General features: G+C 40.5%; 2 protein-coding genes across 2 annotated transcripts; both read right to left on the reverse strand.

Annotated features, from left to right (window-relative positions):
* Window positions 1–714: 714 nt before the first annotated feature.
* LOC140594248 (fibrinogen alpha chain-like) lies at window positions 715–1,485 on the reverse strand. Its single transcript, XM_072724892.1, has one exon. It carries the CDS (start codon window positions 1,483–1,485, stop codon window positions 919–921), a length of 567 nt encoding a protein of 188 aa, XP_072580993.1. The 3' UTR covers window positions 715–918.
* LOC112933460 (fibrinogen alpha chain) lies at window positions 715–9,013 on the reverse strand. The gene is made up of 5 exons (XM_072724891.1): window positions 8,763–9,013; window positions 6,464–6,589; window positions 5,799–5,982; window positions 4,325–4,470; window positions 715–3,732 (listed from the first exon to the last, which is right to left on the reverse strand). Exons 1-5 carry the CDS (start codon window positions 8,814–8,816, stop codon window positions 2,338–2,340), a joined length of 1,905 nt encoding a protein of 634 aa, XP_072580992.1. The 5' UTR covers window positions 8,817–9,013; the 3' UTR covers window positions 715–2,337.
* Window positions 9,014–22,392: the final 13,379 nt, after the last annotated feature.

Raw genomic sequence — 22,392 nt, forward strand, 5'->3', positions numbered from 1 at the left:
GTAGTTAAACTGGAGTAAAGACTATGCAAAGGAGAGCAATGTACCGGGAGCCCAGTGTGCTTGGAGTATTTTAATACATTTTCAAGTGCAAATGGCAAGTAGTCCTCTAGAAAGAATATAAGTTTAAAATGAGGGGGCAGGAGCCAAGGCTGCCAAGATCAAAGATGTGACATACATCAAATAAAATACTGACCAGTGTAAATACACTGAATTTATGAATTCATTAACAGTAGTAGTGTTTTTTGAATACTTAAAAAACGTTTAAAGGATTTTAAATGCATTTTTTTTCATGCCATGTGTTTTTGAAAGAGACTCGTTAGCCTCTGGGGAAAAAATTAAATGTGCATTATGGTCTTCACGAAAAGCATAAAGAATAGATCTCTGTTTCTATTAGGAAAGAACGCTTCTCCTGCCTTCCTGGACTTGCTTGCTAACAGAAGTGATGGATGTATTTCGTAGTCTCTAAGTCCCTCTACCAAGGCCAGCTATTGTTCAATTCAGTGATTTGTCACTTAAAATATTGGTTTCAACCCATTTAAGCAAAATGGATGCAATAACTCTTTTCTTTACAGTGGCCCTATGACTTCGAGTGGTGTGAGGAGAGGAGGGCTCAAAAGAACACCCTTAAGGGTTAAAGAGAGGAGCATCCATCGAGTTTCTTCTTCCTGGTGTTCCTTGGTGTACCCTTAGAGAAACTTGAAAACCCAGAGTTCCTTTCAAGATAAAAAAGCTCACATAACTTTATTCTTTAAAGCAGTAATATGTCTCAGTTACATTTAGATACAGTACAAAGAATAATAAAATAGCACCTGTGAATTTTTTTAGTGGATTGTAAAGAATCTTAACTACTTTATCTTCCCCATTTTTTTTTCCTTCACCTCACTAAACAAAGAAAACAGATTACTCTCACTTCTACTCCTACCTGGTCTCCAGGGGCCTGATTTTCATGCGAACAGCCCTTAGGGAATAATCTGCACCTCTGAAGGGGACCCAGACCACTCCATTCTCAATCTCATAAGGACTGTTGTTCCTTGGATCATAGGAGCCCCCAGGGTAGTAGATGCCATTGAGATTGGCCGCTTGGCAGCTGTTGTACCACCAGCCTCCTCCGTAGACTTCTGCGCAGTTCTCTTCCCACTGGTCTGCATCCCTGTCGTACGTGCTGAACTGCATGCCCGCGTGAGAGGTATACTCTGTTCCTTCCTCTGCAGAACCCTCCACCAGGGCATCCCCTGCTGTGCCCTCGTAGGAGGAGACCTGCAGGGCATAGCCCTCTGCCTCAGAGCCTACCCTCAGGTGATATTCCGCATAAGCCTGGTTCCCAGCCCAGTCCTCTAATTCAACCCGAAGGACAGAGGCCCTCAGGGTTAGTAAGTGGAGGTGTTCATTGCCTAGCCAGAACTCGCCTTCCCCCTTGTCATCCAGGCTGCCGAAACCTCTCTTGTAGTCTTGCCAGGTCCGGTTAAAATTCAGTGATCCATCCATTCTCTGCTGGATCAAAAGCCATCCTCCCAGACTGGTCTCTTGATCACAATAAACAGAAAAAAGCTTACTGGATCCCGGTAGCTTGATATTGAAAATACCACTTTGGGCACCTGAAGGATGTGTTTGGAGGACATCATCACAGTCTAAAAAAAAAATTAAGCTGGTTGGAAGAACTTATTCTCATTTAACTTTACAAAGATAGGCATGGCCCAGATTAAATGAAGACAGGAAGATACTGGCTTTCTTTTCCTTCTTCCTTCCTTCCTTCCTTCCTTCCTTCCTTCCTTCCTTCCTTCCTTCCTTCCTTCCTTCCTTCTCTCCATGGGGAAAGGACACACTTACACTGGGATGAAACTCATGCAAGTGAGTGACATTTATACCTATAAATTGCAAAGGGGATTTTCTCCAATGGATTTGAAATTTTACTTGCCGGTACTGATAAGAGCAAGTAACCACCAAAGATATCTAGGCATCATTTGGTCATAATATAACTTGTTTTTAACCTGATCTCAATGTCAACTGAGACACACACTAAAAATACGATTAATGAATTGGGTGACAATTGCAAGAGCACACATTTTGAATAGCGAAAGAATTTGGTTAGACAAACTTGAAATGGAATTTCGGAGGGATTCATTCATTCATTTGACATGCATTTATTGAGTGATGACTCTCTGCACTGTTGGGCATTTAGGAATACACATGATAGACAAAACCCTTGCCCTCATGGAACTTACAGTCTAGTCCCCAAACACAAACAAACAAAAGGTGTAATTTCTATAAAATGTCATAGAGGGCTAGGAAAGAGGTTCAAGGTGCCATGGGAGGCATTGCAAGAATAGAGAACTTAGTCTAGGGGGTCAGGGAAGGCTTCCCCAAAGGAGAAGTGCGGATACCTCTGGCAGGGCGAGCTTTAGCATGGCCTCTTTTGATGCTATATTCTCCTCTGAAGATTTCACGTTCTGCTTCCGTTCCGGCCTCACCTGCCCCTTTATAGCTCTTGCTTTCAAATGCGGAGTCTCCTCTGTTGTAAGTCGTACTACTGGTCACAAATTGTTTGCTGTGACTTGAAGTTTTACCACTGGAAGGGAACTCAGGTGCCCCTATGTTTGTGAATATGTCAGATTCTGAGCCCATAATGTGGGTCTTATGGTCAAACTCTTTACGAGAGGGTAAAAGTATACCTGGAGGTGTTTTAACAATTGAGGTGCCAAAGAAACTCTCTAGATCAGGGTGCCTAGCATGGAGATCATCTAGGCTGCCAGCAAAAGCATGGGATAAGTCACCACAATCAGAACCATCTTCGGAGTTTACCACTTCTTTTGTCACTTCTTTGCGACCATCTGGACCTATAACGGTCTTAGTAACAGTTTTAGAGCATGCGTGACGAGTGGTGGCTGTGCTACCAGAGGTGACCTTCTCATTACCAATAAGAAGCTCTTTCTCTCCTTTAGAAGTGACCAATTTACCTGTGTGGAACTCATTCTTTAACCCTGGAGTCACACTTCCTGACACCTCTTCAAATGTCCCCCACTCTGGGTTGGTAGGCCTGGTGTTCCCATGCCCTATGCTACCTGGCCTAAAGCTTTCGGAGTCAGAACTTCCAGAGCTCCAAGTGCCAGTACTGCCCAGTCCAGTGTTGCCAGGCCTGGTGCTCCCGGAGCTCCAAGTGCCAGTACTGCCCGGTCCAGTGGTGCCAGGCCCAGTGCTCCCAGAGCTCCAAGTACCGGTACTGCCTGGTCCAGTGCTGCCAGGCCCGATGCTCCCGGAGCTCCAAGTACCAGCACTGCCAGGCCCAGTGCTGCCAGGCCTGGTGCTCCAAGTACCAGCACTACCAGGCCCCATGCTGCCAGGGTTCCAAGTGCCAGCACTTCCAGGGGTGGAGCTCCCAGGGTTCCTAGGGCTTTCAGGCACTGATCCTGTTCCATGAGATGGAGTGTCTCCTCGGGCATTCCCATCTCTATCAAGCCTCTCTAGAGTCATTTTCATCTGCTTCATTTCCATGAGTGCCTTCCACTCTAGAGGGGCCTTCTGAAGCTGGCTCTTGTAGTCCCCGGGAAGCATATTTGGAGCTGGGCTCGTTTTTAGCAGTGGTAAGTATTGCCTGTCTTTAGGTGGAAGTAAGTCTTTGGCCATGACTTGTTCAAGTTGCTTCTGTTGATCTTCATAGTACTTTAGATCTGTCCTACGCTCTAAAGCCCTACTGCATGACCCTTGGCAAGATCGGATCTTAATATCAATGTCCACCTAGAGAGAAGGGGAGAAAGGTAAAGAAAAGAGGTTGATATAAATTTAAAAAAATATATGCCTATTAAGTTCTTAGCGGAACTGAACTGGGTTCATTTCTCTGACTTGGAGACCTACCAATCAATACTCTTATTTTTCATGTATGTCATGCCCTCAGTGGAAGAGACATTAGGTTTTGTAAAGTTAGGCCAGATAAGCAATAGGAGCTATTTGGATTCACCTTAGCCTTAAAATAGATCAAGAGTAAGATGCTATTCCCTCTGAAAGGAAGCACTGATGAATTGATCCTTAGTGAGACTACGACTAGAGGTCCAGAGGCATGGCCTTGTCAGGGCTTTGGAACAAGACAAGCGGGGACCTAATATTTCCTTTTGAAATGTACTAACTGTGTATCCTTGAAAAATTTACTTATATCACTGAGATTTTTTTCTTCATCTGTAGAGTGGGGGAAATAATACCTGCTTTGTAGGTGCATAATGGATGTAACACTTTGCTCTACATACAGTAGGCCTTCAGTGAATGACTATCGCCTTCCTTTACCCTGCTGTTCAAAGACAAGGAAATCTGATGTCAGAGCCACATACTTGCTTACCTCTAGTCGTTTCATATCTACCAGCTGATCCCTGACATTTTTCTGTAGAAGCTGGATGTGTTGTACTTGTTCTAGGACTTTGCGCCTCAGGATCTCAATTTTGCTTCTCAGATCTTCTGACACTTGGCTATATGTATTATCGTTATCTGGAAAAAATAAAGAGTATGGATAGTGAAGGAACAGCTAAGTGATTTGCTTATAATAGCTAGCAAAAGAAGGAAATTTGTTCACAAATATCCTTTCCCTTTTAATAACAATTTGCTCTCTGGACACTTTATTTGTTAGCTCCCAATCTAATAGGCATTTGATGTTTGGACAATGTTATATTCTTTAGTCATCCATAGCTGTCAGTTAAGATTGTCTACTAGCAATTAGTAACCCAAATAAATGCGGAAGAAATTTCTTTGGAATTTTAAAGGTAAATTAGGAGATTAAATGTGATTGCATTTCAACTATTTCATCATATCCTTAACCATGGGACTTAAACATATTGCTAAATAATATAACATACTTAAACATTGTCTTGGATTTTCTGAGTTTTCCCTCCTACCTATAGATCTGAAATTGTTCCTGAGATTTTCTTTTTTCAGGTCAATAGGATCACTCTCCTGCCATTGCTGTTGCACTGTTGATTTTAAATTAGTTAAGTGTCCCCTAAAGGTATAAAGAGTCAAAGCTTCTGGAGCTAGGCCATCACTAAACTTGCTTCCCATTCCCAGAGCAAATCCAGTGTTTCCTAGTCCTAATGAGACTTAGTCATAGTTCTGTGAGGAATATAGAGCATGATTCTATATCTTAAATTGAAAAAAACAAAACATGGACAGCCTGATGGAGTCTGTAAACTGAACTCCCAGCCTCATCACATGATAGCTTTGTGTCTTCGAGTAAGTCCCTTGATCTCTCAGTTTTCTCCATCCTCTATAAGACAGAAACAAGATCTACTCAAAAGGTTTTGCTCATCTTATTTTCAGTATATACTCTTAAAAGAAGAACATACATAAATTCTAGTCTTCAATACAAAGTTCAGACTTAATTTTGTGACTTTAAACAATTTTTTTAAAAAAGATTATTTATTCCTGGGAGACAGAGAGAGAGAGAGAGAGAGAGGCAGAGACACAGGCAGAGGGAGAAGCAGGCTCCCTGTGGGGAGCCCGATGTGGGACTCGATCTCAGGACCCTGGGATCACACCCTGAACCAAAGGCAGATGCTCAACCTCTGAGCCACCCAGGAGTTCCATGACTTTAAACAATTCTAAACTGACTGTTTTTAATTCTAAACTGACCTTTTTAATGTTCCTTTTACAAAAAGCAAGCCCCTCCTTAAAATTCAGGGTATCGCGAAGGCATGTGTTTCTATCTTAAGTACTTTGGAATACAATTGGAAGTTGCCATAAGGAGACAGTGTATTTATTTAGGGCCTTGGTTGTTTCTGTGTTGTGCTCTATAAAGTCAAAGCCCAGATGTTACTACTTACTGTTGGCAGTGGCAAAATCCCCTCTCACAAGTTCCATTATATTCGCTGTCAATGAACTAGAGTCCTTATTGTTCTTCTGATAGTCAAAGAGTGAGTTTTTGAGCTTATTTATTCTGTTTGTAAAATCTTGGTTGACTTCATCGATTAACCCTTTCATCCTGCAGCCAGAAGGGCATTTGTAGTTCTGGAAGGGAAGGGGAAAATTATATTAAAGCCTCTATCTTGAATCCAGTACAATTTTAAAAGTTTCCATGTGGCTCCCATTGCCCCTCCCTCCCCCAACATCCTCTGATCATCTATTGACTTAAAAGTGGTTTGAGAGAACTAGTCATAGGTCATAGAGAAATTCTGGAATGAAGGTCCACTTAACCATAAATTAGGCTCCACAAAATCTTGAAGCCATAATACTCAGGTTCCTGGCATTTGCTGGAACATGCAACTAAAATCCAAGCTATTAATCCCACTAATGACCCAGGGTTTGGGAGGTAATTTAAATAGTGCTCTCATGGTGAGGCTACTTTCCAATTGTCTTTTTTAATTTGGCATGTAATGAGTTATTAGATTATTACCCATTGGAAAAGTTTTCTGTGACCTACTGGGTCAGTTTGTGCACAATTCTAGCACCACAGGGGAGGATTATCCCCCTCCCCATGCCCATTGCTCACCCAGTCTTCATCGGAACAGAAGGGCCAGTCTGTCTCCTTACAGGCAGATTGATGTCTTTCCACAATTCTTGGGCCACGTACACCTCCTCCTTCGGCTATAAATTCACCTTCCTTGGAATTTGTGGTCTTTACGGATTCATTCATACACACGAAAGAGAACAGCATTAGGCAGATAAGAAGACACTGTCAAGCCTGTAAATCCCAAGGAGGGGAGGGTTCTCCCAGAGATTAAGAGCACCAGCTCTGGGGCCTCTGCAAGCTTCATTTTTCTTACATTTTGATTGAAAATCCGAATACCTACTTCATGGAGTTGTATGAATTGAAGGAGACAGGGTATAGACATTTTTTAACTGTGTTGGACACGAAACAAGCATTTAATGAAGCTAGGTGTCTTAAAGGATTTATTATAGAAGAGAAAATATTTGAATCAACAAAAGTAATTAAAATTTACCTTTTCATTTTCAGTAATGTCTGGAGATGGAAGGGTATTTGGAAAATTCAGAGTTCTTTCTCTTATAATTTCTGTTTTAGTAGGACAAAATCTTTACTATCCTAGTTTAATTTCTCTCTCCTTCAAGTTTCTACTTTGGTCTTATGGGTCCGTAATTTGAGCAAGAACATATCAAGGATACAAATGTGGCCAATAAGGACTGGAAAATGCTTTTGAGGTTACCCGCTCATGTAATAATGTCCTTTTATAATTTTAATAATTATAATTTTAATTATAAAAGAATTTTAATATTTTAATATTCCTTTAATATAAAGGAATTATAAAGGAAATTTTAATAATTTCCTTTTGCAATGCAAAAGAGTAGACTGAAAGAAAAATAATGGACTGACAACTTTTTTTGAGCACCCTCTAATCAGAAATACAGATTTTTTAAAAAAATTTCTATTGTGACCTATGAAGTGAAATAGGACATAAAAATATTCTTCCAATAAGACTTTACATCCTAATAAATCAAGATAAGTTTTAAGTTTTAGCTATTTTTATTTTGTATCACTAACATACCAAGGATTTTTGCTATGACTATTTTAATCTCGGATAGTTTATTCTTTTTGTTTGTTTGTTTTTAAGTACTCTCTATGCCCAGTAGGGACTCAAACTCACAAGCCAGAGATCAAGAGTCACATCCTCTACCGACTGAGCTAACCAGGTACTCCCTTGAATAGTTTATTCTTATAATTTTTTTTTAGTTCATTCTTATAATTACCTAATATTTGCTGTCTCATTTTTTAAAGTATCCTAATAATAAAAATAATAATAATAAATAAATCAGCAATTAAGGACAGTTTATTTAAAGGAACAAGTACAATATCTTTAAGAAATAAAATTATAAACTCAGACATACTTCAGAATAAAATGGCACAACAATAAAAATAGGCAAAATTCAATATTTATGTCAATAAGGGAGAGATATCCAACATATCATGTTAGTAAATGATGTTAGTCTTCCAAATTTTTTACTTATTAGTTTACTATGAGGAAGAATATTAGGTTAGAAATCCTCTTTAGTTCTTTTGCTCTGATAGTAGGATTTATGAGTGGTGAAGGGAAAGAAAAAAATTGGAATAATTCATATCCTGAAAGTAATTGAGTTTCTTAAACATATTTATCATGTTTTTATAAGATCTAAGTGTTTCAAAAGCATCTTGAATGAAGTTTCTCTTCTTTTCTATAGGTCTCTGGAGTCAAACTTTAGAAATTATAGCAATATTTAGTAATTATTTTAAAAGATTCCTTCCCATAAAAAGGATATTGCCTTCTCAATTAATGTCTCCCGACTATGTATTATGTAATAAAATATTGTTTTAGATGTTTTCAAAGACAACTAATTTGCTTTTATTTAAAAACACACACCCACACCCACAAACAACCTTTCAGAAAACTACATTAAACCACTGTTCTGCTTATTATGGACAACTAGCAATAAATTAATCATTAGATTTCTAAAATTCTCATCAGAAGAATGCTTTTTTCTGTTAGCTAGCATGAACTATCCCAAGGCTTTATTGGAACAAAGATGGCAAAGATTTCTTCCCTCAAAACAAATAAACAATGTTGTAAGGCTGAATTACAGATCCCAAAGCTTCCCCTGTGAATTTCTATCCATTGGCCCAGTTAAGTCTCCCTCTTACTCTTGAGGTGTCAGACTCATCTAGGAACTTGCCTCCATGGCCTAGAGCTTATAAAGTCAACAGTGTGTAAGGACAAACTTAAGACTGACTCAGACCTGCAAGCGTTTTGCAGAATGAACACCAGAGAGAAAGCAAGAAGAGAAAGTAAAGGCGGCCATACCCAGACTGTGCCCACCACACTCAGGACCAGGCACAAGATCTTCGCAGAAAACATCTTTTTTAAGGGTGGAGCTCGCACTTGAGGAGCTCTCCAGCTGAAAGAAAGGAAGACTGCCTCCACTCTTAGTTCCTATGCTATTTAAATCTGCAAGGAGGTTTGATTAATCATTATCTTTGTCCTGTTTAGACAGTCCACATGCGCTCTACAACCCTTGCTGCTTCTCTATGGATGGTGTCCCAAAGTTCTTGCTCAATTCCCCCATGCTTGTTTGCTTTTGATAAGCTGTTGCAAAGGTACCTTGGGGCAATTCCAGGACAACCTCACATTCCAGGAACAGGATGACTTTAGAAATGCAAGAGGAAAACATAGGAAGATGTACCTCTGCTCGAGTACTTGGAGTACTTGAGACAATATGGAGGGTGGCTGAGGCAGGCTAGCAGTAGCCCACTGCAAACAGAGATTTGGCAAATATTTCACTTTGTGTAGGAATTATGGTTGGATGATCTGACTTTTTAAAAATGACTGTGGTGGGGGCACCTAGGTGGCTCAGGTGGCTGAGCATCTGACTCTTACTTTCGGCTCAGGTCATGATCTCAGGGTCCTGGGATGGAGCCCTGCTTCTGGCTCACTGCTCAGCAGGGAGTCTGCTTCTCCCTCTTCCGCTGTCCCTCCCCCTCTTCTTAAATAAATAAATAAACAAATAAATAAATAAATAAATAAATTTTCAAAAAATGACAGTAGTGATAGGCTGACCCTGAAGTCCTTCTATAAGTTACCTTGAATGGATTCTTTTCCTCTATCCAATATGATGAAGACAGTAGACCCTGGAGCCAAACATCTTATGTTCATAATCTCAATTACACCATTTCCCAGCTCTGGGCTTTGGGGCAAATTGCATGTTTTTATGAAGAACAAATGAGTTGATCTTTGTAAAGCCCTCAGAGCAGTGATTGCCACGTAGGAAGTACTCAGTGAGTGTTAACAACTATTAGAGAACATAAAGTGCCATGAAAAAATACCACTTCTTTCCTGTGCCTGTGTCTTTGGACATGCCAGTCTACTCTCTCTGCTTTTCATCTTCATATGAAAACTGTCCTTGGCCAGATCTAGCAAACAAAAAACCAGGATGCCCAGTAAAATTTGAATTTCAGAAAAACGGCAAATACATTTTAATATGTTTTGTCCCATGCAATCTTTGGGACATACATATACTAAAAAGTGCTATCAGAAATGCGTATTTAACTGTGCATTTTGTAATTTTCTGGCAAACCTACTTTGCCTCAAATTCTGCTCCCTACGTGAAGTCATTTCTGATAATAGTAATACCTAATATTTATTGAGTGTTTGCTAAGTGCCACGGAGTTTGCTAGACACTTTACATCATACCTGATTCCATCTCTCCAATTAAAAGCAATCTCTTGCTCTTCCATACTTCTTTAGACCATGTACCACTCATGGCATTTATCACTGTAGGAGTACTATCCTTCACTGGATCACAGTGTTGAGAATGGACATATTTTAATTGGTCTTTCTGTTGTCCCAAAAGGCATGGGCCCTCACTGAGCAAGAAAACATGAGGGCAAAGTTGACCCGCCATGCCCTCAGGCACTATAGGCATGTGAAGCTTGCTGTAAGTGCATGAAAGTCCTGGTACAAGGCAGCACCCTCCTTCACTGCTTGCTCTATGGAAGGTTCTTTTGATCAAGCTCACTCCTAATGTTGCTTTCTTGGATTTCTAGAGGCAGCTGCAAAAGGGAACCCTAGAGCCCATCCAGGTTCTGGAAGACAATGATTCCATGGAAAGTTGAGTTATTCTCAATCGGCAGTGACTAAACTGGCAAAATGCCAGGCATGGATAGAAACTTGAGGGAGGCCTGACCTCTTCAGGTGACTTTGTCTGCTCGCAGGAAGTGTTCCTCTTGGGAAGTGAACACAGTATATGGAAGATGCTCCTAGAGAGTAACCTGGTGGGCTTCAGGTGATTCGGTTGAACATAATCGAATTCAAAGTAAGTTAACAGAAAACAGTTTGAACAGAAAGCATTCATTTGGTGGAATGCCCCAGTTCTGAGCCACATCAAGGCATTTCCAAGGTACCATCTTTAGCTTTTCTCATTGCTGTTCCATGATTCCCTCAAGAATCTGTACATCAAAAAACCAGGATGCCCAGTAAAATTTGAATTTCAGAAAAATGACAAATACAGTTTAATATGTTTTGTCCCATGGCACCTGGGTGGCTCAGTGGTTGAGTGTCTGCCTTTGGCTCAGCTCCTGATCTTGGGGTCCTGGGATCAAGTCCCACATGGGACTCCCTGCGAGGAACCTGCTTCTCCCTCTGCCTATCTCTCTGCATGTCTCATGAATAAATATTTTTTTTTTAAAAAAAGAATCAGTACATCCAAGTGTTTTCTCAAACGGTATCTCCTCAGAGAGGCCTTCTTGGACCAGCTTACTTACAGAACAGCCATACCATTAACAAAGTTTTGTTTCTCTTCATATTTTATCATATATTTTATCACTTCATGTATTTATCCCTTCATATTTTATCACATTATCAAGAAAATGAATATTTTGGGAAGTTATTTGTTTGTGTCCCCCTAAACTAAGCTTCATGAGGCCAAGGCACACTGCCTAGTACAAGATTAGGCATAGAGGGGCATCTGGGTGGCTCAGTCGGTTAAGTGTTTGCCTTCAGCTCAGGTCACCACCCCATGTGGGGCTCCCTGCCCAGCAAAGTCTGTTTCTCCCTCTGCCCCTCCCCCAACTCGTGCTCTCTTGCGCACATTCTCTCTCTCTCTCTCAAATAAATAAATAAGATCTTAAAAAAAAAATCAGGCCTAGAGTAAACACTAATAAGTATTTGTTGGAGGAATGAAAGGCTGTCACAGTGGCAGCACAGTACAGTGGAAGAAGAATGGCCTTTGCAGAGAATGGGATCTGGATTCTAGCTAAGTCACATAGATTTAGCCAAACTTGTTTCTTTGAGCAAGTTTACTTATCTGTGAGATGAGGATGGCAATATTTATCTTGCAGGGTTCCTGTGAGAATTATATAATATGGCACATAACTTGGATATACACATTAGAAGACCCAGAAATGGTCATTTTTGTTGTTCCTAGAATGTCCCAGTGCTACAAAATTGAAAGTTCCCATGTCTTCTCTGCAGTGCTAGAATTCTGTAACCAGGAATTTTTTGTGAGGCGTTCTTTTGGCCTGACCCTGCAGGACTGAACCCTACCAGGCTGGGCCCTCCCTCCCATGAACAAGCTGTATTATAACCTATGGAGAAGTAGGTTTTGTCTAGCCAGGAATCCAAGAGATGAACAGGAGACAAATAATACAAGGAGTATCATTTTTTAAAAGCATGTGACATAGGGATCCTGGGTGGCTCAGCAGTTTAGCGCTGGCTTTCAGCACAGGACGTGATCCTGGAGACCCCGGATCGAGTCCCACGTCGGGCTCTCTGTATGGTGCCTGCTTCTCCCTCTGCCTGTGCCTCTGCCTCTCTCTCTCTCTGTCTCTATGAATAAATAAATTAAAAAAAAATCTTTAAAAAATTGGTGAGCAAATCAAATACATATGCCACCAAGAAGGTAAACCACATAAAATTGCATTTTTGTAGATCCAAATGATGAATACCTGCAATTTCATATGGTTTAACCTAATGCAAAACATTAGAAAAAATTCTGTGATGTATATTCAAAGTACTGTTGAAACACAGAACAGAGAATCTTTTCTGTATTACTTTCTATTACATTTCATATAAAATATTTCTTAAAATATCACACTTAATTCAGGTCTAAAAAATGCAAGATGTTTCTGAAAAATATTCACTCTATGTTCTTTTTTCTTTTTAAGATTTTATTTATTTATTCATGAGAGACACACAGAGAGAGAGAGAGCCAGAGACACAGGCAGAGGGAAGCCTTCATGTGGGGAGCCCAATGTGAGACTCGATCCTGGGTCTCCAGGACCAGGCCCTGGGAAGAAGGCGGCGCTAAATCACTGAGCCACCAGGGCTGCCCTCACTCTATGATCTAGCATAAATCTATATGAATCTGTAATTTTATTATTGTCCTAATAAAAAGAAGATAATGGCGCTTTGACAGGACATGTTTTATCAAAACAATGTTAAATGCAGAGTTAGAAAGTACTAAAATTAATTTCTAAAATTTGAGATGCCTCAATTATGAAAATTTCGGCAATTCTGGTACAGTCTCTTTCAGGGTCTCTGACTCAGGTCTTACAGCAGAGACTAAATCTATAAAGGATTCACTGGGAAACAATGGGAAGGCTACTTAGTTTTGTGTATCTGATTTTCTCTATTTGTCTGCTGCATTCAAGGGTATTGCAAAAGTTGTTTTTTAACCAAGCTGTTTACTGTGAAAGGTGAATGAGTGGTTGATGATATATGTAAGAGTAACTAATGGGACTTTTACTTTCAGAACTCATCAGTACCCTGATGGTTCCAGATGGTTTCCCTGGAAGTTATAGCTCTAGAGAAAAGATGGGAATTTCCTTACACATACAGAAATGATTCTGAACTGGATTTACAAAACTGAGGAGGGAGAAAAAAATGGTTTCCTTGATCTCGTATGTGTCTGTCACACTGCAGTTTTCTCTTTAATCTACTTATGCAGAAAAGAAATCTATTTTGTTACATTTGAACGGTCTCCAAATTAATAGCCATTTAATGGAATGATTTTTTAGTATTTTTGAAATCAAATTCTAAAACATTCCAAAAATATATTAATAGTTCTTTCTCTCTCTCTCTCTCTCTCTCTCTCTCTCTCTCTCTCTCCCTCTCTGTCCTGATGCATTATTTTCATGGTCTTCTGCTTAAATATTTTTTTCTTTTTTTTTTCAATATAGGTTTCATGCCCAATATGGAGCTTGAACTCACGACCTTGAGATCAAGAGTTGGATGCTCTACCAACTGAGCCAGCCAGGTGACCCACTTAAGCACTTTTAATCAGGTTTCCATCAAGTAGTTTTGAGTATGTGTGTATGTGACATGTGTGTATGTGTGAGAGAAAAAGAGAGAGGGAGGGAGGAAAAAGGAGGGAGAGGAAGAAAGATGGGTAAAAGTGAGGTCCCTATGTTTTTCCCATTGCTTTACTTCTTGTCATTTTTTTTTTACTTCTTGTCATTTTTTAACTGTGTTGTCCATTAAATACTTCATTTTCAAGATAAATTAATTATACTTACAATGTGCTTTAGTAAATTTATCAAATTGTTTTGAGCATGCATTAAAATATGTGTTATTTTTGAAAGGTAAAACCATTATACAGATGAATAATTAATTGATGTGTTAATATCAACAACATGGATTCATTCTAGCATCATACAACTTAAGTCCACTAAATTTGGTACACTTCTTTGCTGGTTTCACTGTGGTTGTATTAAAGATTATCAAACAAGATATATCAGTTGGTACTGATTTAAAATGATATATTAAGGTCTGGGGAAATAGCATTTTTAGGTAACTTAGACTTTTCACAGCAAGAAATTATATTAAAAGTATGAATAAATTAATTATCAAAATAAATTTCTTTGTGATTCTTATTGGAACTATTTTTTAAAAATATTTATATATTTATTTATTTTTGAGAGAGAGACTGGTGATACAAGTCAGGAGGGGCAGAGGGAGAGAACCTCAAGCAGATTCCCTGCTGAGCATGGGACTGGAAGCAGGGCTCTATCTCAGGACTTTGAGCTGGAAACTCAGTTGGACACTTAACGACTGAGCCACCCAGGTGCCCCGGGAACCTTTTTATTTTTTTTTTTAAGATTTATTTATTTATTTATTTATTTATTTATTTATTTATTTATTTATTCATGAGAGACACAGAGAGAGAGGCTGAGACATAGGCAGAGGGAGAAGCAGGCTCCCTGTTGGGAGGCTGATGTGGGACTCGGTCCCAGGACCCCAGGATCAGGACCTGAACGGAAGGCAGATGCTCAACCACTGAGCCACCCAGGTGTCCCAGGAACCTACTTTAAATGGGTCATTCCATAGTAAAACCAAGACATTTTAAGGAATGCATTTGGGTAAAGTTTTGCTTAGGTAAACAAAACATATTGAGAATAGCAGCAGAGAAGCACCAGTTGGAGGACTTTTTACAAAATATCTGACTACTATAGCAGAATATACTCCTCTAAACTGTCAGTGTCAGGAAAAACAAGGACAGGCTTAGAAACTGTTAAGAAAGTTGATGAAGAAGATGTGGCAATGAAATGTAATGTTATATCCTGGACTGGATCCTAGAACAGAAAAAAAGACATTGGTGTAAAAACAGATGAAAGGGAATAAAGTGTGGCAGTTAGGAAATAGTAACATTAGAGTTAGTTTCATGGACTTGACAAATGAATCAGGGTAATATGTTTGCAGGAGAGAAAACTGGGTGATGAGTATATGGAACTCTCTGCAGTATCTTTATAACTTTCTTGCAAAAATACACACATATATATGATATATATATATCATTATAAAATAGAAGCAAGAATTATTAAAGTCTTAAAATTATATTGCCAAGCTCAACTGGCACTGGATTCAAATCCCATGCAGCAATGCCAATCTTAACAGCAAAATCCAATTTATTTATTTTTTTTATTTCTGAAGCAATTGTCATGTTCTCTCATTTGACTCTTACCACAGCTTTGTGATGTAAGGAGAGCAAATTAGGAAGGAAAACATTGCCAGTCCAAGGTCTCTTAAAGTTAGGTCAATTTTTTTAAAGTCACACTTTAACTATTTGCCCCTGATGATTTGGAAGAGTCCACTTTCATCACAAGAGTGGAATCTATCCATGTTTATCTAGGGGGAGTCAACATTCAGATTTATTTAGGGAGGTTTCCCTTCTACCAGAGGTCGTTTTGGGCTTTTGAAGTTGCCAGTAAAAGAAAAGCTGGGTAAGGATCTGGGAAAGGTGGAGGTGGGGGGGTGGGGCAAGAATACTGGAATTGGATTTGGGAAACACCTTTTTTTTTTTTTTTTTTTTTGGGAAACACCTTTTTGATACAGTTGTAAACCCGATTAAATGTCACGATTCAGAATTTATCTCAGTTTGTACCTTCAGATATTTCCCAATCAAATTGAATAAGCAAAAGCTTGAAATTGTGCCAGTCAGCCTTCCCAAAAGTCTTTCAAACCCGATACTGAGAAGTGTTCTACAAGTCAATGGTCAAGTCTACTATTTAGTACTTGTAAGGGGCCATGGCTACAGGGCCATGGCTACAGGGCCAGAGCTTATGTTTATCACTGTTTATCTTTATTTTGTTTTCTTTCTTAAGGGAAAAAAATATTAATAGTTTTCTGGTATGTAGATCATTGTTGGAGAGTATGATTTATGTGCACTTTCAGGGGATCGATTAAATCTCTGATAATTCCTCTGTCCCAGAATAACTTGTGAAATCTCTCTCTCCAGAACCAAAATATCAAGGGGCACCTGGCTGGCTCAGTTGGAAGAGCTTGCTACTCTTGATCTTGAGGTTGTAAGTTGGAGCCCCACGTTGAGTGTGGAGATTACTTAAAAATAAAATCTTAAAAGAAAAGAAAAACCATTATAAGATTATGTTATCTGACTATAATGCAACGAATTTAGATATTAATTAAAAATAGATTTAGGGGGCACGTGGGTGGCTCAGTGGTCGAACCTCTGCCTTTGACTTGGGTCATGATCATGGGGTCCTGGGATCAAGTTCCACATCAGGCTCCCCACAGGGACCCTCCTTCTATCTCTGCCTGTGTCTCTGCCTGTCTCTCTGTGTCTCTCATGAATAAATAAATAAAATCACAAGATTTGAAACCAAGTAATATTCACTTTCTTTTTTTAAAAAATGTATTTATTTTATAACCCTTGGCTTCAAAAGAAAATCAAGAGAAGTTATAAAGTACTTAGATTAGGGGTAGATCTTAACATAGTGTTGAATGAAAAAGATAGCAAGTACAATGAAGACCTTGGCAGTGTTTCTCAAAGTATTTGCAGTAAAGGACCAGTTTTGTTAAATGTCTAAACAATTAACAGACCTATAGATCCTAAAATGAAATTTAAAAATTACTAGAAGAGTAACATTTTTAAAAAGTAAGGATGTATAAAGTATAGGCCCTAACATTTATTATTAGATCCCAAAGATATAAAATTGCAGTTCAGTGAATATAATTTGAGCAAAGATAATATAAGACAAAAGTTTCTACATGCTAATCCTCAATTTTCTTACCTATCTTAACATAGACCAGTAACAAAGAATTTGGGAACCAGCCAGATAACACTGATTTATAACACAATGCCTTTTATATAATTTAAAAATACATAAACAACAGACCAATTCATGCTTTATAGGAATGCATGCCGATAAGCACGTTAGATCCATTGGAATGATTGTTTGTTAAGGAGGTAGAAAGAAAAGGGACGCCCGGGCGGCTCAGCAGTTGAGCATCTGCCTTTGGCCCAGGTCATGATCCTGGAGTCCTGGGATCGAGTCCCACCTCAGGCTCCCTGCATGGAGCCTACTTCTCCCTCTGCCTGTGTCTCTGCCTCTCTCGCTCTCTGTGTCTCTCATGAATAAATAAATAAAATCTTTTAAAAAGAGAGAGAGAGAGAAGAAAAGGAAGTTTGAATAGAAGAGAATCAATCGTCAAGAGAGTGATCCAGCACAGATGAGTGAGAATGGTGTTACCAGGATTATGATTAATTCAACCTCTGCCTCTAAGGGAGAGACACACACACACACACACACACACACACACACACACACACACGCCCCAGTCTGTTCCATGTTATTGGTCCCTTTATCAACAGCTTATTATCATCCATCTACTTTACCTCTTCTTACTATCTTTCCTGTACTCTTGGAGCTACCTCTAACTGATAAGAAATCATCAGGAAGGGGTGCTTGGGTGGCTCAGCAGTGGTTAAACATCTGCCTTTGGCTCAGGTCAAGATCCCAGGGTCTTGGTATGGAGCCCCATGTTGGGGTGTGCGTGCGTGTGTGTTCCTGCTCAGGGGGAGCCTACTTCTCTCTCTCCCTCTGCCCCTCCACCTACTTGTGCTGTCTCACTCTCTCTCTCCAATAAGTAAGATCCTTTTAAAAAAAGAAAAGAGGGGATCCCTGGCTGGCTCAGTGGTTGAGCGTCTACCTTTGGCCCAGGGCCTGATCCTGGAGTCCCGGGATCGAGTCCCCCATTGGACTCCCTGTAGGGAGCCTGCTTCTCTGTCTCTATTATGAATATATAAATTTTAAAAAATATATTTAAACAGAAAAGAGAAAAGAAAAGAAATTATTAGGGAGCTATATTTTCTCCAGGGTTAAGTGTGTACTTTGTTTTTCACTCTTACAACGGAATAAACAGAAGATACCACAAACCACAAATACCGTGGCTAGTTTATACTGCTTAGAGTGAGTCAAAAAACCTTTTAGCTCTTGTAAAGCTCTCAAGGTGTTGTCTACCCTTATATTCCTCATTTTGCCCTCATTTTCAACCCACCTACAAATCTGAAACATAATCTTTGTAACTACTAAGCTTAAAGAGAATTGGAAAAAAAAAAAAAAAAGCTACAGCACTTCAGAGGTTTATTTTAAAATCTTGCTATCTGTTCAGTGCATGATCCCTGCAGCCTGTTGACTAGGGAACTCGGCCTGTCGCTGCCGTCGGGCCGCGGGACCCAGGGGCATCGGGGGCACCAACAACATGGCGGCGGGTCCTCCATCTTGCGGCCGCGGAGGACGCGTCCTGGGGGAGACAGGACCTGGGGGAAACCGGGGCCGCCCCTCGCCCAGACCCCATAGACGGGCATGGGCAGTTATCGCCCCAGGCCCATTCCACCAGTGACCTGCCCTAACACCCACCACCCCGTACAGACACCCAACCCCTACCCCCCTACAGACCCAGCCCCTTACCCCCCACAGACCCAACTCCTTACCCCCCACAGACCCGACCTCTTACCCCCCCACAGACCCAACCCCTTACCCCCCCACAGACCCAACCACTTACCCCCCCACAGACCCAACCCCTTACCTCCCCACAGACCCAGCCCCTTACCCCCTCACAAACCCAACCTCTTACGACCCCAAACCCAACCACTTACCCCCCTGCAGACCCAACCCCTTACCCCCCACAGACCCAACCCCTTACCTCCCCACAGACCCAACCCCTTACCCCCCGACAGACCCAACCACTTACCCCCCCACAGACCCAACCCCTTACCCCCCCACAGACCCAACCCCTTACCTCCCCACAGACCCAACCACTTACCCCCCCACAGACCCAACCCCTTACCTCCCCTACAGACCCAACCCCCTACCCCCCCACAGACCCAACCCCTTACCCCCCCACAGACCCAACCCCTTACCCCCTTACAGACCCAACCCCCTACCCCCCCTACAGACCCAACCCCTTACCCCCCTACAGACCCAGCCTGTTACCCCCCCACAGACCCAACCCCTTACTCCCCCATAGACCCAACCCCTCACGCCCCCAGACCCAACTCCTTATCCCCCCTACAGACCCAACCCCTTAGCCCCCCTACAGACCCAACCCCTTACTCCCCCCACAGACCCAACCCCTTACCCCCCCACAGACCTAACCCCTCACTCCCCCAGACCCAACCTCTTACTCCCCCCACAGACCCAACCCCTTACCCCCCCCAAAAGCCTGCTAGTGCTCCCCTGGGTAAGACTTCCGCACTCTCTCCCCCTGCGGCCTTGAACCCCACCCAGGAGCCTGCCTCGACCAACTTTGGTCTGGCCTCTCTATCCCATTCCACTGCTGACCGGATCAAACTTGAGGGTTGCATGATCTACAGTCATGGCACCAGGACACCTGTACAGGACCTTCCTTTCTGGAAGCTGACTTCTGTAGGTTTTTCAGACTGTGCACATGTGCTTTGCACTTAGCCTTCCTATTTTGTGCCCTTAGTTCTTTTATGTCTGGGAGAGGGTTGAGTAAGTGATCTATTGCTTGAGCTGTGAAGAAAAATAATCTATTTCTATGAATATTAAACTCTTTGTTTACCTTAAAAGTAAATTTATTTTTTAAGTTTAGCAAAATAATCTTTTCTATTTCTGTTTTATTTATGGAGACATGATCTAACTGAATCTGGAAGTATTTCTCATGCTTTATTTCTTAAACTGTAGCCCTTTGATATTTACCACTGAATGTTAGTAACTAAACAAATAGGATTTTGTGGTTCATCTGTGTTTCTCTATCTCATTGGGTTTTTAAAATTAATTTCAGGGCAGCTCGAGTGGCTCAGCGGTTTAGAGCCACCTTTGGCCCAGGGCGTGATCCTGGAGTCCCAGGATCAAGTTCCACAGCTGGCTCCCTGGGAGGAGCCTGCTTCTCCCTCTGCCTGTGTCTCTGCCTCTCTCTCTCTCTCTCTCTCTCTCTCTCTGTGTGTGTGTGTGTGTGTCTCTCATGAATAAATAAAATCTTTAAAAAATAATAAAATAAAATTAATTTTAAATGTGGTATGCACTCAGTATAGCAAATCAAATACAGAGGTATATAAAGAAAAAGTTAGAAGTTCCTTTCTACCAGTCAGCCCCCCTTTAGCAATCAATGCTGGATTATCCAACATACAGACCAAATACATATTGGGAACACTCACAAAAACAGGGAGCTCTAAAATGTTTTTGAAAAAATATTATAATTGATATTTTAGAAGAAGCACTGGGCAAATGATCATGGGAAAAATCAGAAAATTTTGGATTTCTTTATATTTATTTTATGTTTTAGTATTAAATCTTACATTAGATTGGTTGGGGAGAATAAATGTGTATAAAGATTGTATACATGCCAAGATTGAATTTTGTTCAGAATATATATGCATAGGTGCTTTTTTTTTTTTAAAGACTTTTTTTTTTTAGTTTTTTTTTTTAATTTTTATTTATTTATGATAGTCACAGAGAGAGAGAGAGAGGCAGAGACACAGGCAGAGGGAGAAGCAGGCTCCATGCACCGGGAGCCCGACGTGGGATTCGATCCCAGGTCTCCAGGATCGCGCCCCGGGCCAAAGGCAAGCGCCAAACCACTGCGCCACCCAGGGATCCCGCATAGGTGCTTTATACATAATTATCATGATAGAATTGTTTTTCATTTTAAAATCTCACTTATTATTTTGTAAATATTTTCATGTTCATATAGAGATATTATACTTATTACATAATCATTGCATACAATTCCATTGTACTAATAAATCATCTTGTTTATCCATTCTTCCACTCTTAAATATTTTCTAAATTTTTCACTTACTAGATATATGGCTAGATTATATTTCTTTACATAGCTGTTTTCTTTTCCAAAAATAATGTTCTTGGGTAAATATCACTGAAGTGTTATTATCACAACAAAACTTGTGACTATTAATACAACTCCTCTTATCTGTGACCAAATTGCTCACCCAGAGACTTTTATAGATTCATGAAGGGTAGACTGAGTTTTAAAGTGGTTTGAAGCATGAGGAAGTGGGAGGAGGCAAGGTTGAAGGCAACATGGAGGACAGGAAGGCGATGATTGCCACTCTCCTGACAGGAGATGTTGTATATCCCAACAAAAATGATGGCCATGGATATAGAGAAGAAGAAGAATATAACAACTATTTGGCAGCTGGGTTTGGCAGGCTTGATGGTATGGGGGAGGAAAAATAAGGAAGACAGGAAGATGAGTCCCTGGGTCATTTGCAACTTGAATCCCTTGGTCATTTGCAACTTGAGAACTGGATGGTATAGAAGAGGTTTGGGAGGAAGGAGAATACTACTATGTGCAATATCCCCACTGTCCAGCGCAGTGGCCAGTACAATGAAGGCGCTCAGTAAGTGTTGGTTAATGAGTGCTTCACACATACTTAAATGGATGAGTACTGCAAACAATGAATCAATATTCTTATCCTAGAGCCTGACCGGTATTTGGCTGTATACCTTGAAGTTGATATAATGCTTTTAACTCCTCATTCAGATATTTAAAAAACAGGACTCGTGACAACAAGGAAGGGAGAGAGTTGGGAAACAATTTGTGAAAAGGAAGAGAATCTGAAGCCAAAGCCAAGGACTATAAAACAACCAGATCCTCTGCCCATGAAATCTGTCAGTTTCTTTACATGGTCAACTTTATGCTGACTTACATAGACTCTGCTATTCCTCACCAGAGTTGCCAATTCCTTTGTGCCTGCTAAAACCTCAATATCCCTGGATTTAGAATGATGTAATGGCTCCATTCCATTCACCTCATCAGTTGCTAGAGAGAGACAAAGCAGATCGTTCCCTAAAGCTCGCTGCTCTGAGTTGTGTGCAGTCCTCTCAGGGTGTCCACATCTGGTTACAGGGGTTTGGCTTTTCTGAGAGAATTCCCAACCTTATATTTCCAGTTATACTTTGGGTTATGTGAATGTGACTTGTGTTTATGTTCTTATACTAATTTTTGTCTCTCAGGCTTAAACTGTTTTCTTCTATATTTGTCTTATATCTCTTGGAGGACAAAAGTCATGATTTCCATTTTCTTTATAACTCCCTCAGAGTCAAGCATAAGATTGAGCATACACTAAGAATTCAGCAACTACTGATGATTGTCCAACTGGAATTATTGAATTGAAGGAAAGTGATGGTTTTTAACGATCAGTAAAAGGCACCGTGTG

This window comes from Vulpes vulpes, chromosome 10 (genome assembly GCF_048418805.1).
Source record: "Vulpes vulpes isolate BD-2025 chromosome 10, VulVul3, whole genome shotgun sequence".
In the NCBI taxonomy this organism is placed as follows: domain Eukaryota; kingdom Metazoa; phylum Chordata; class Mammalia; order Carnivora; family Canidae; genus Vulpes; species Vulpes vulpes.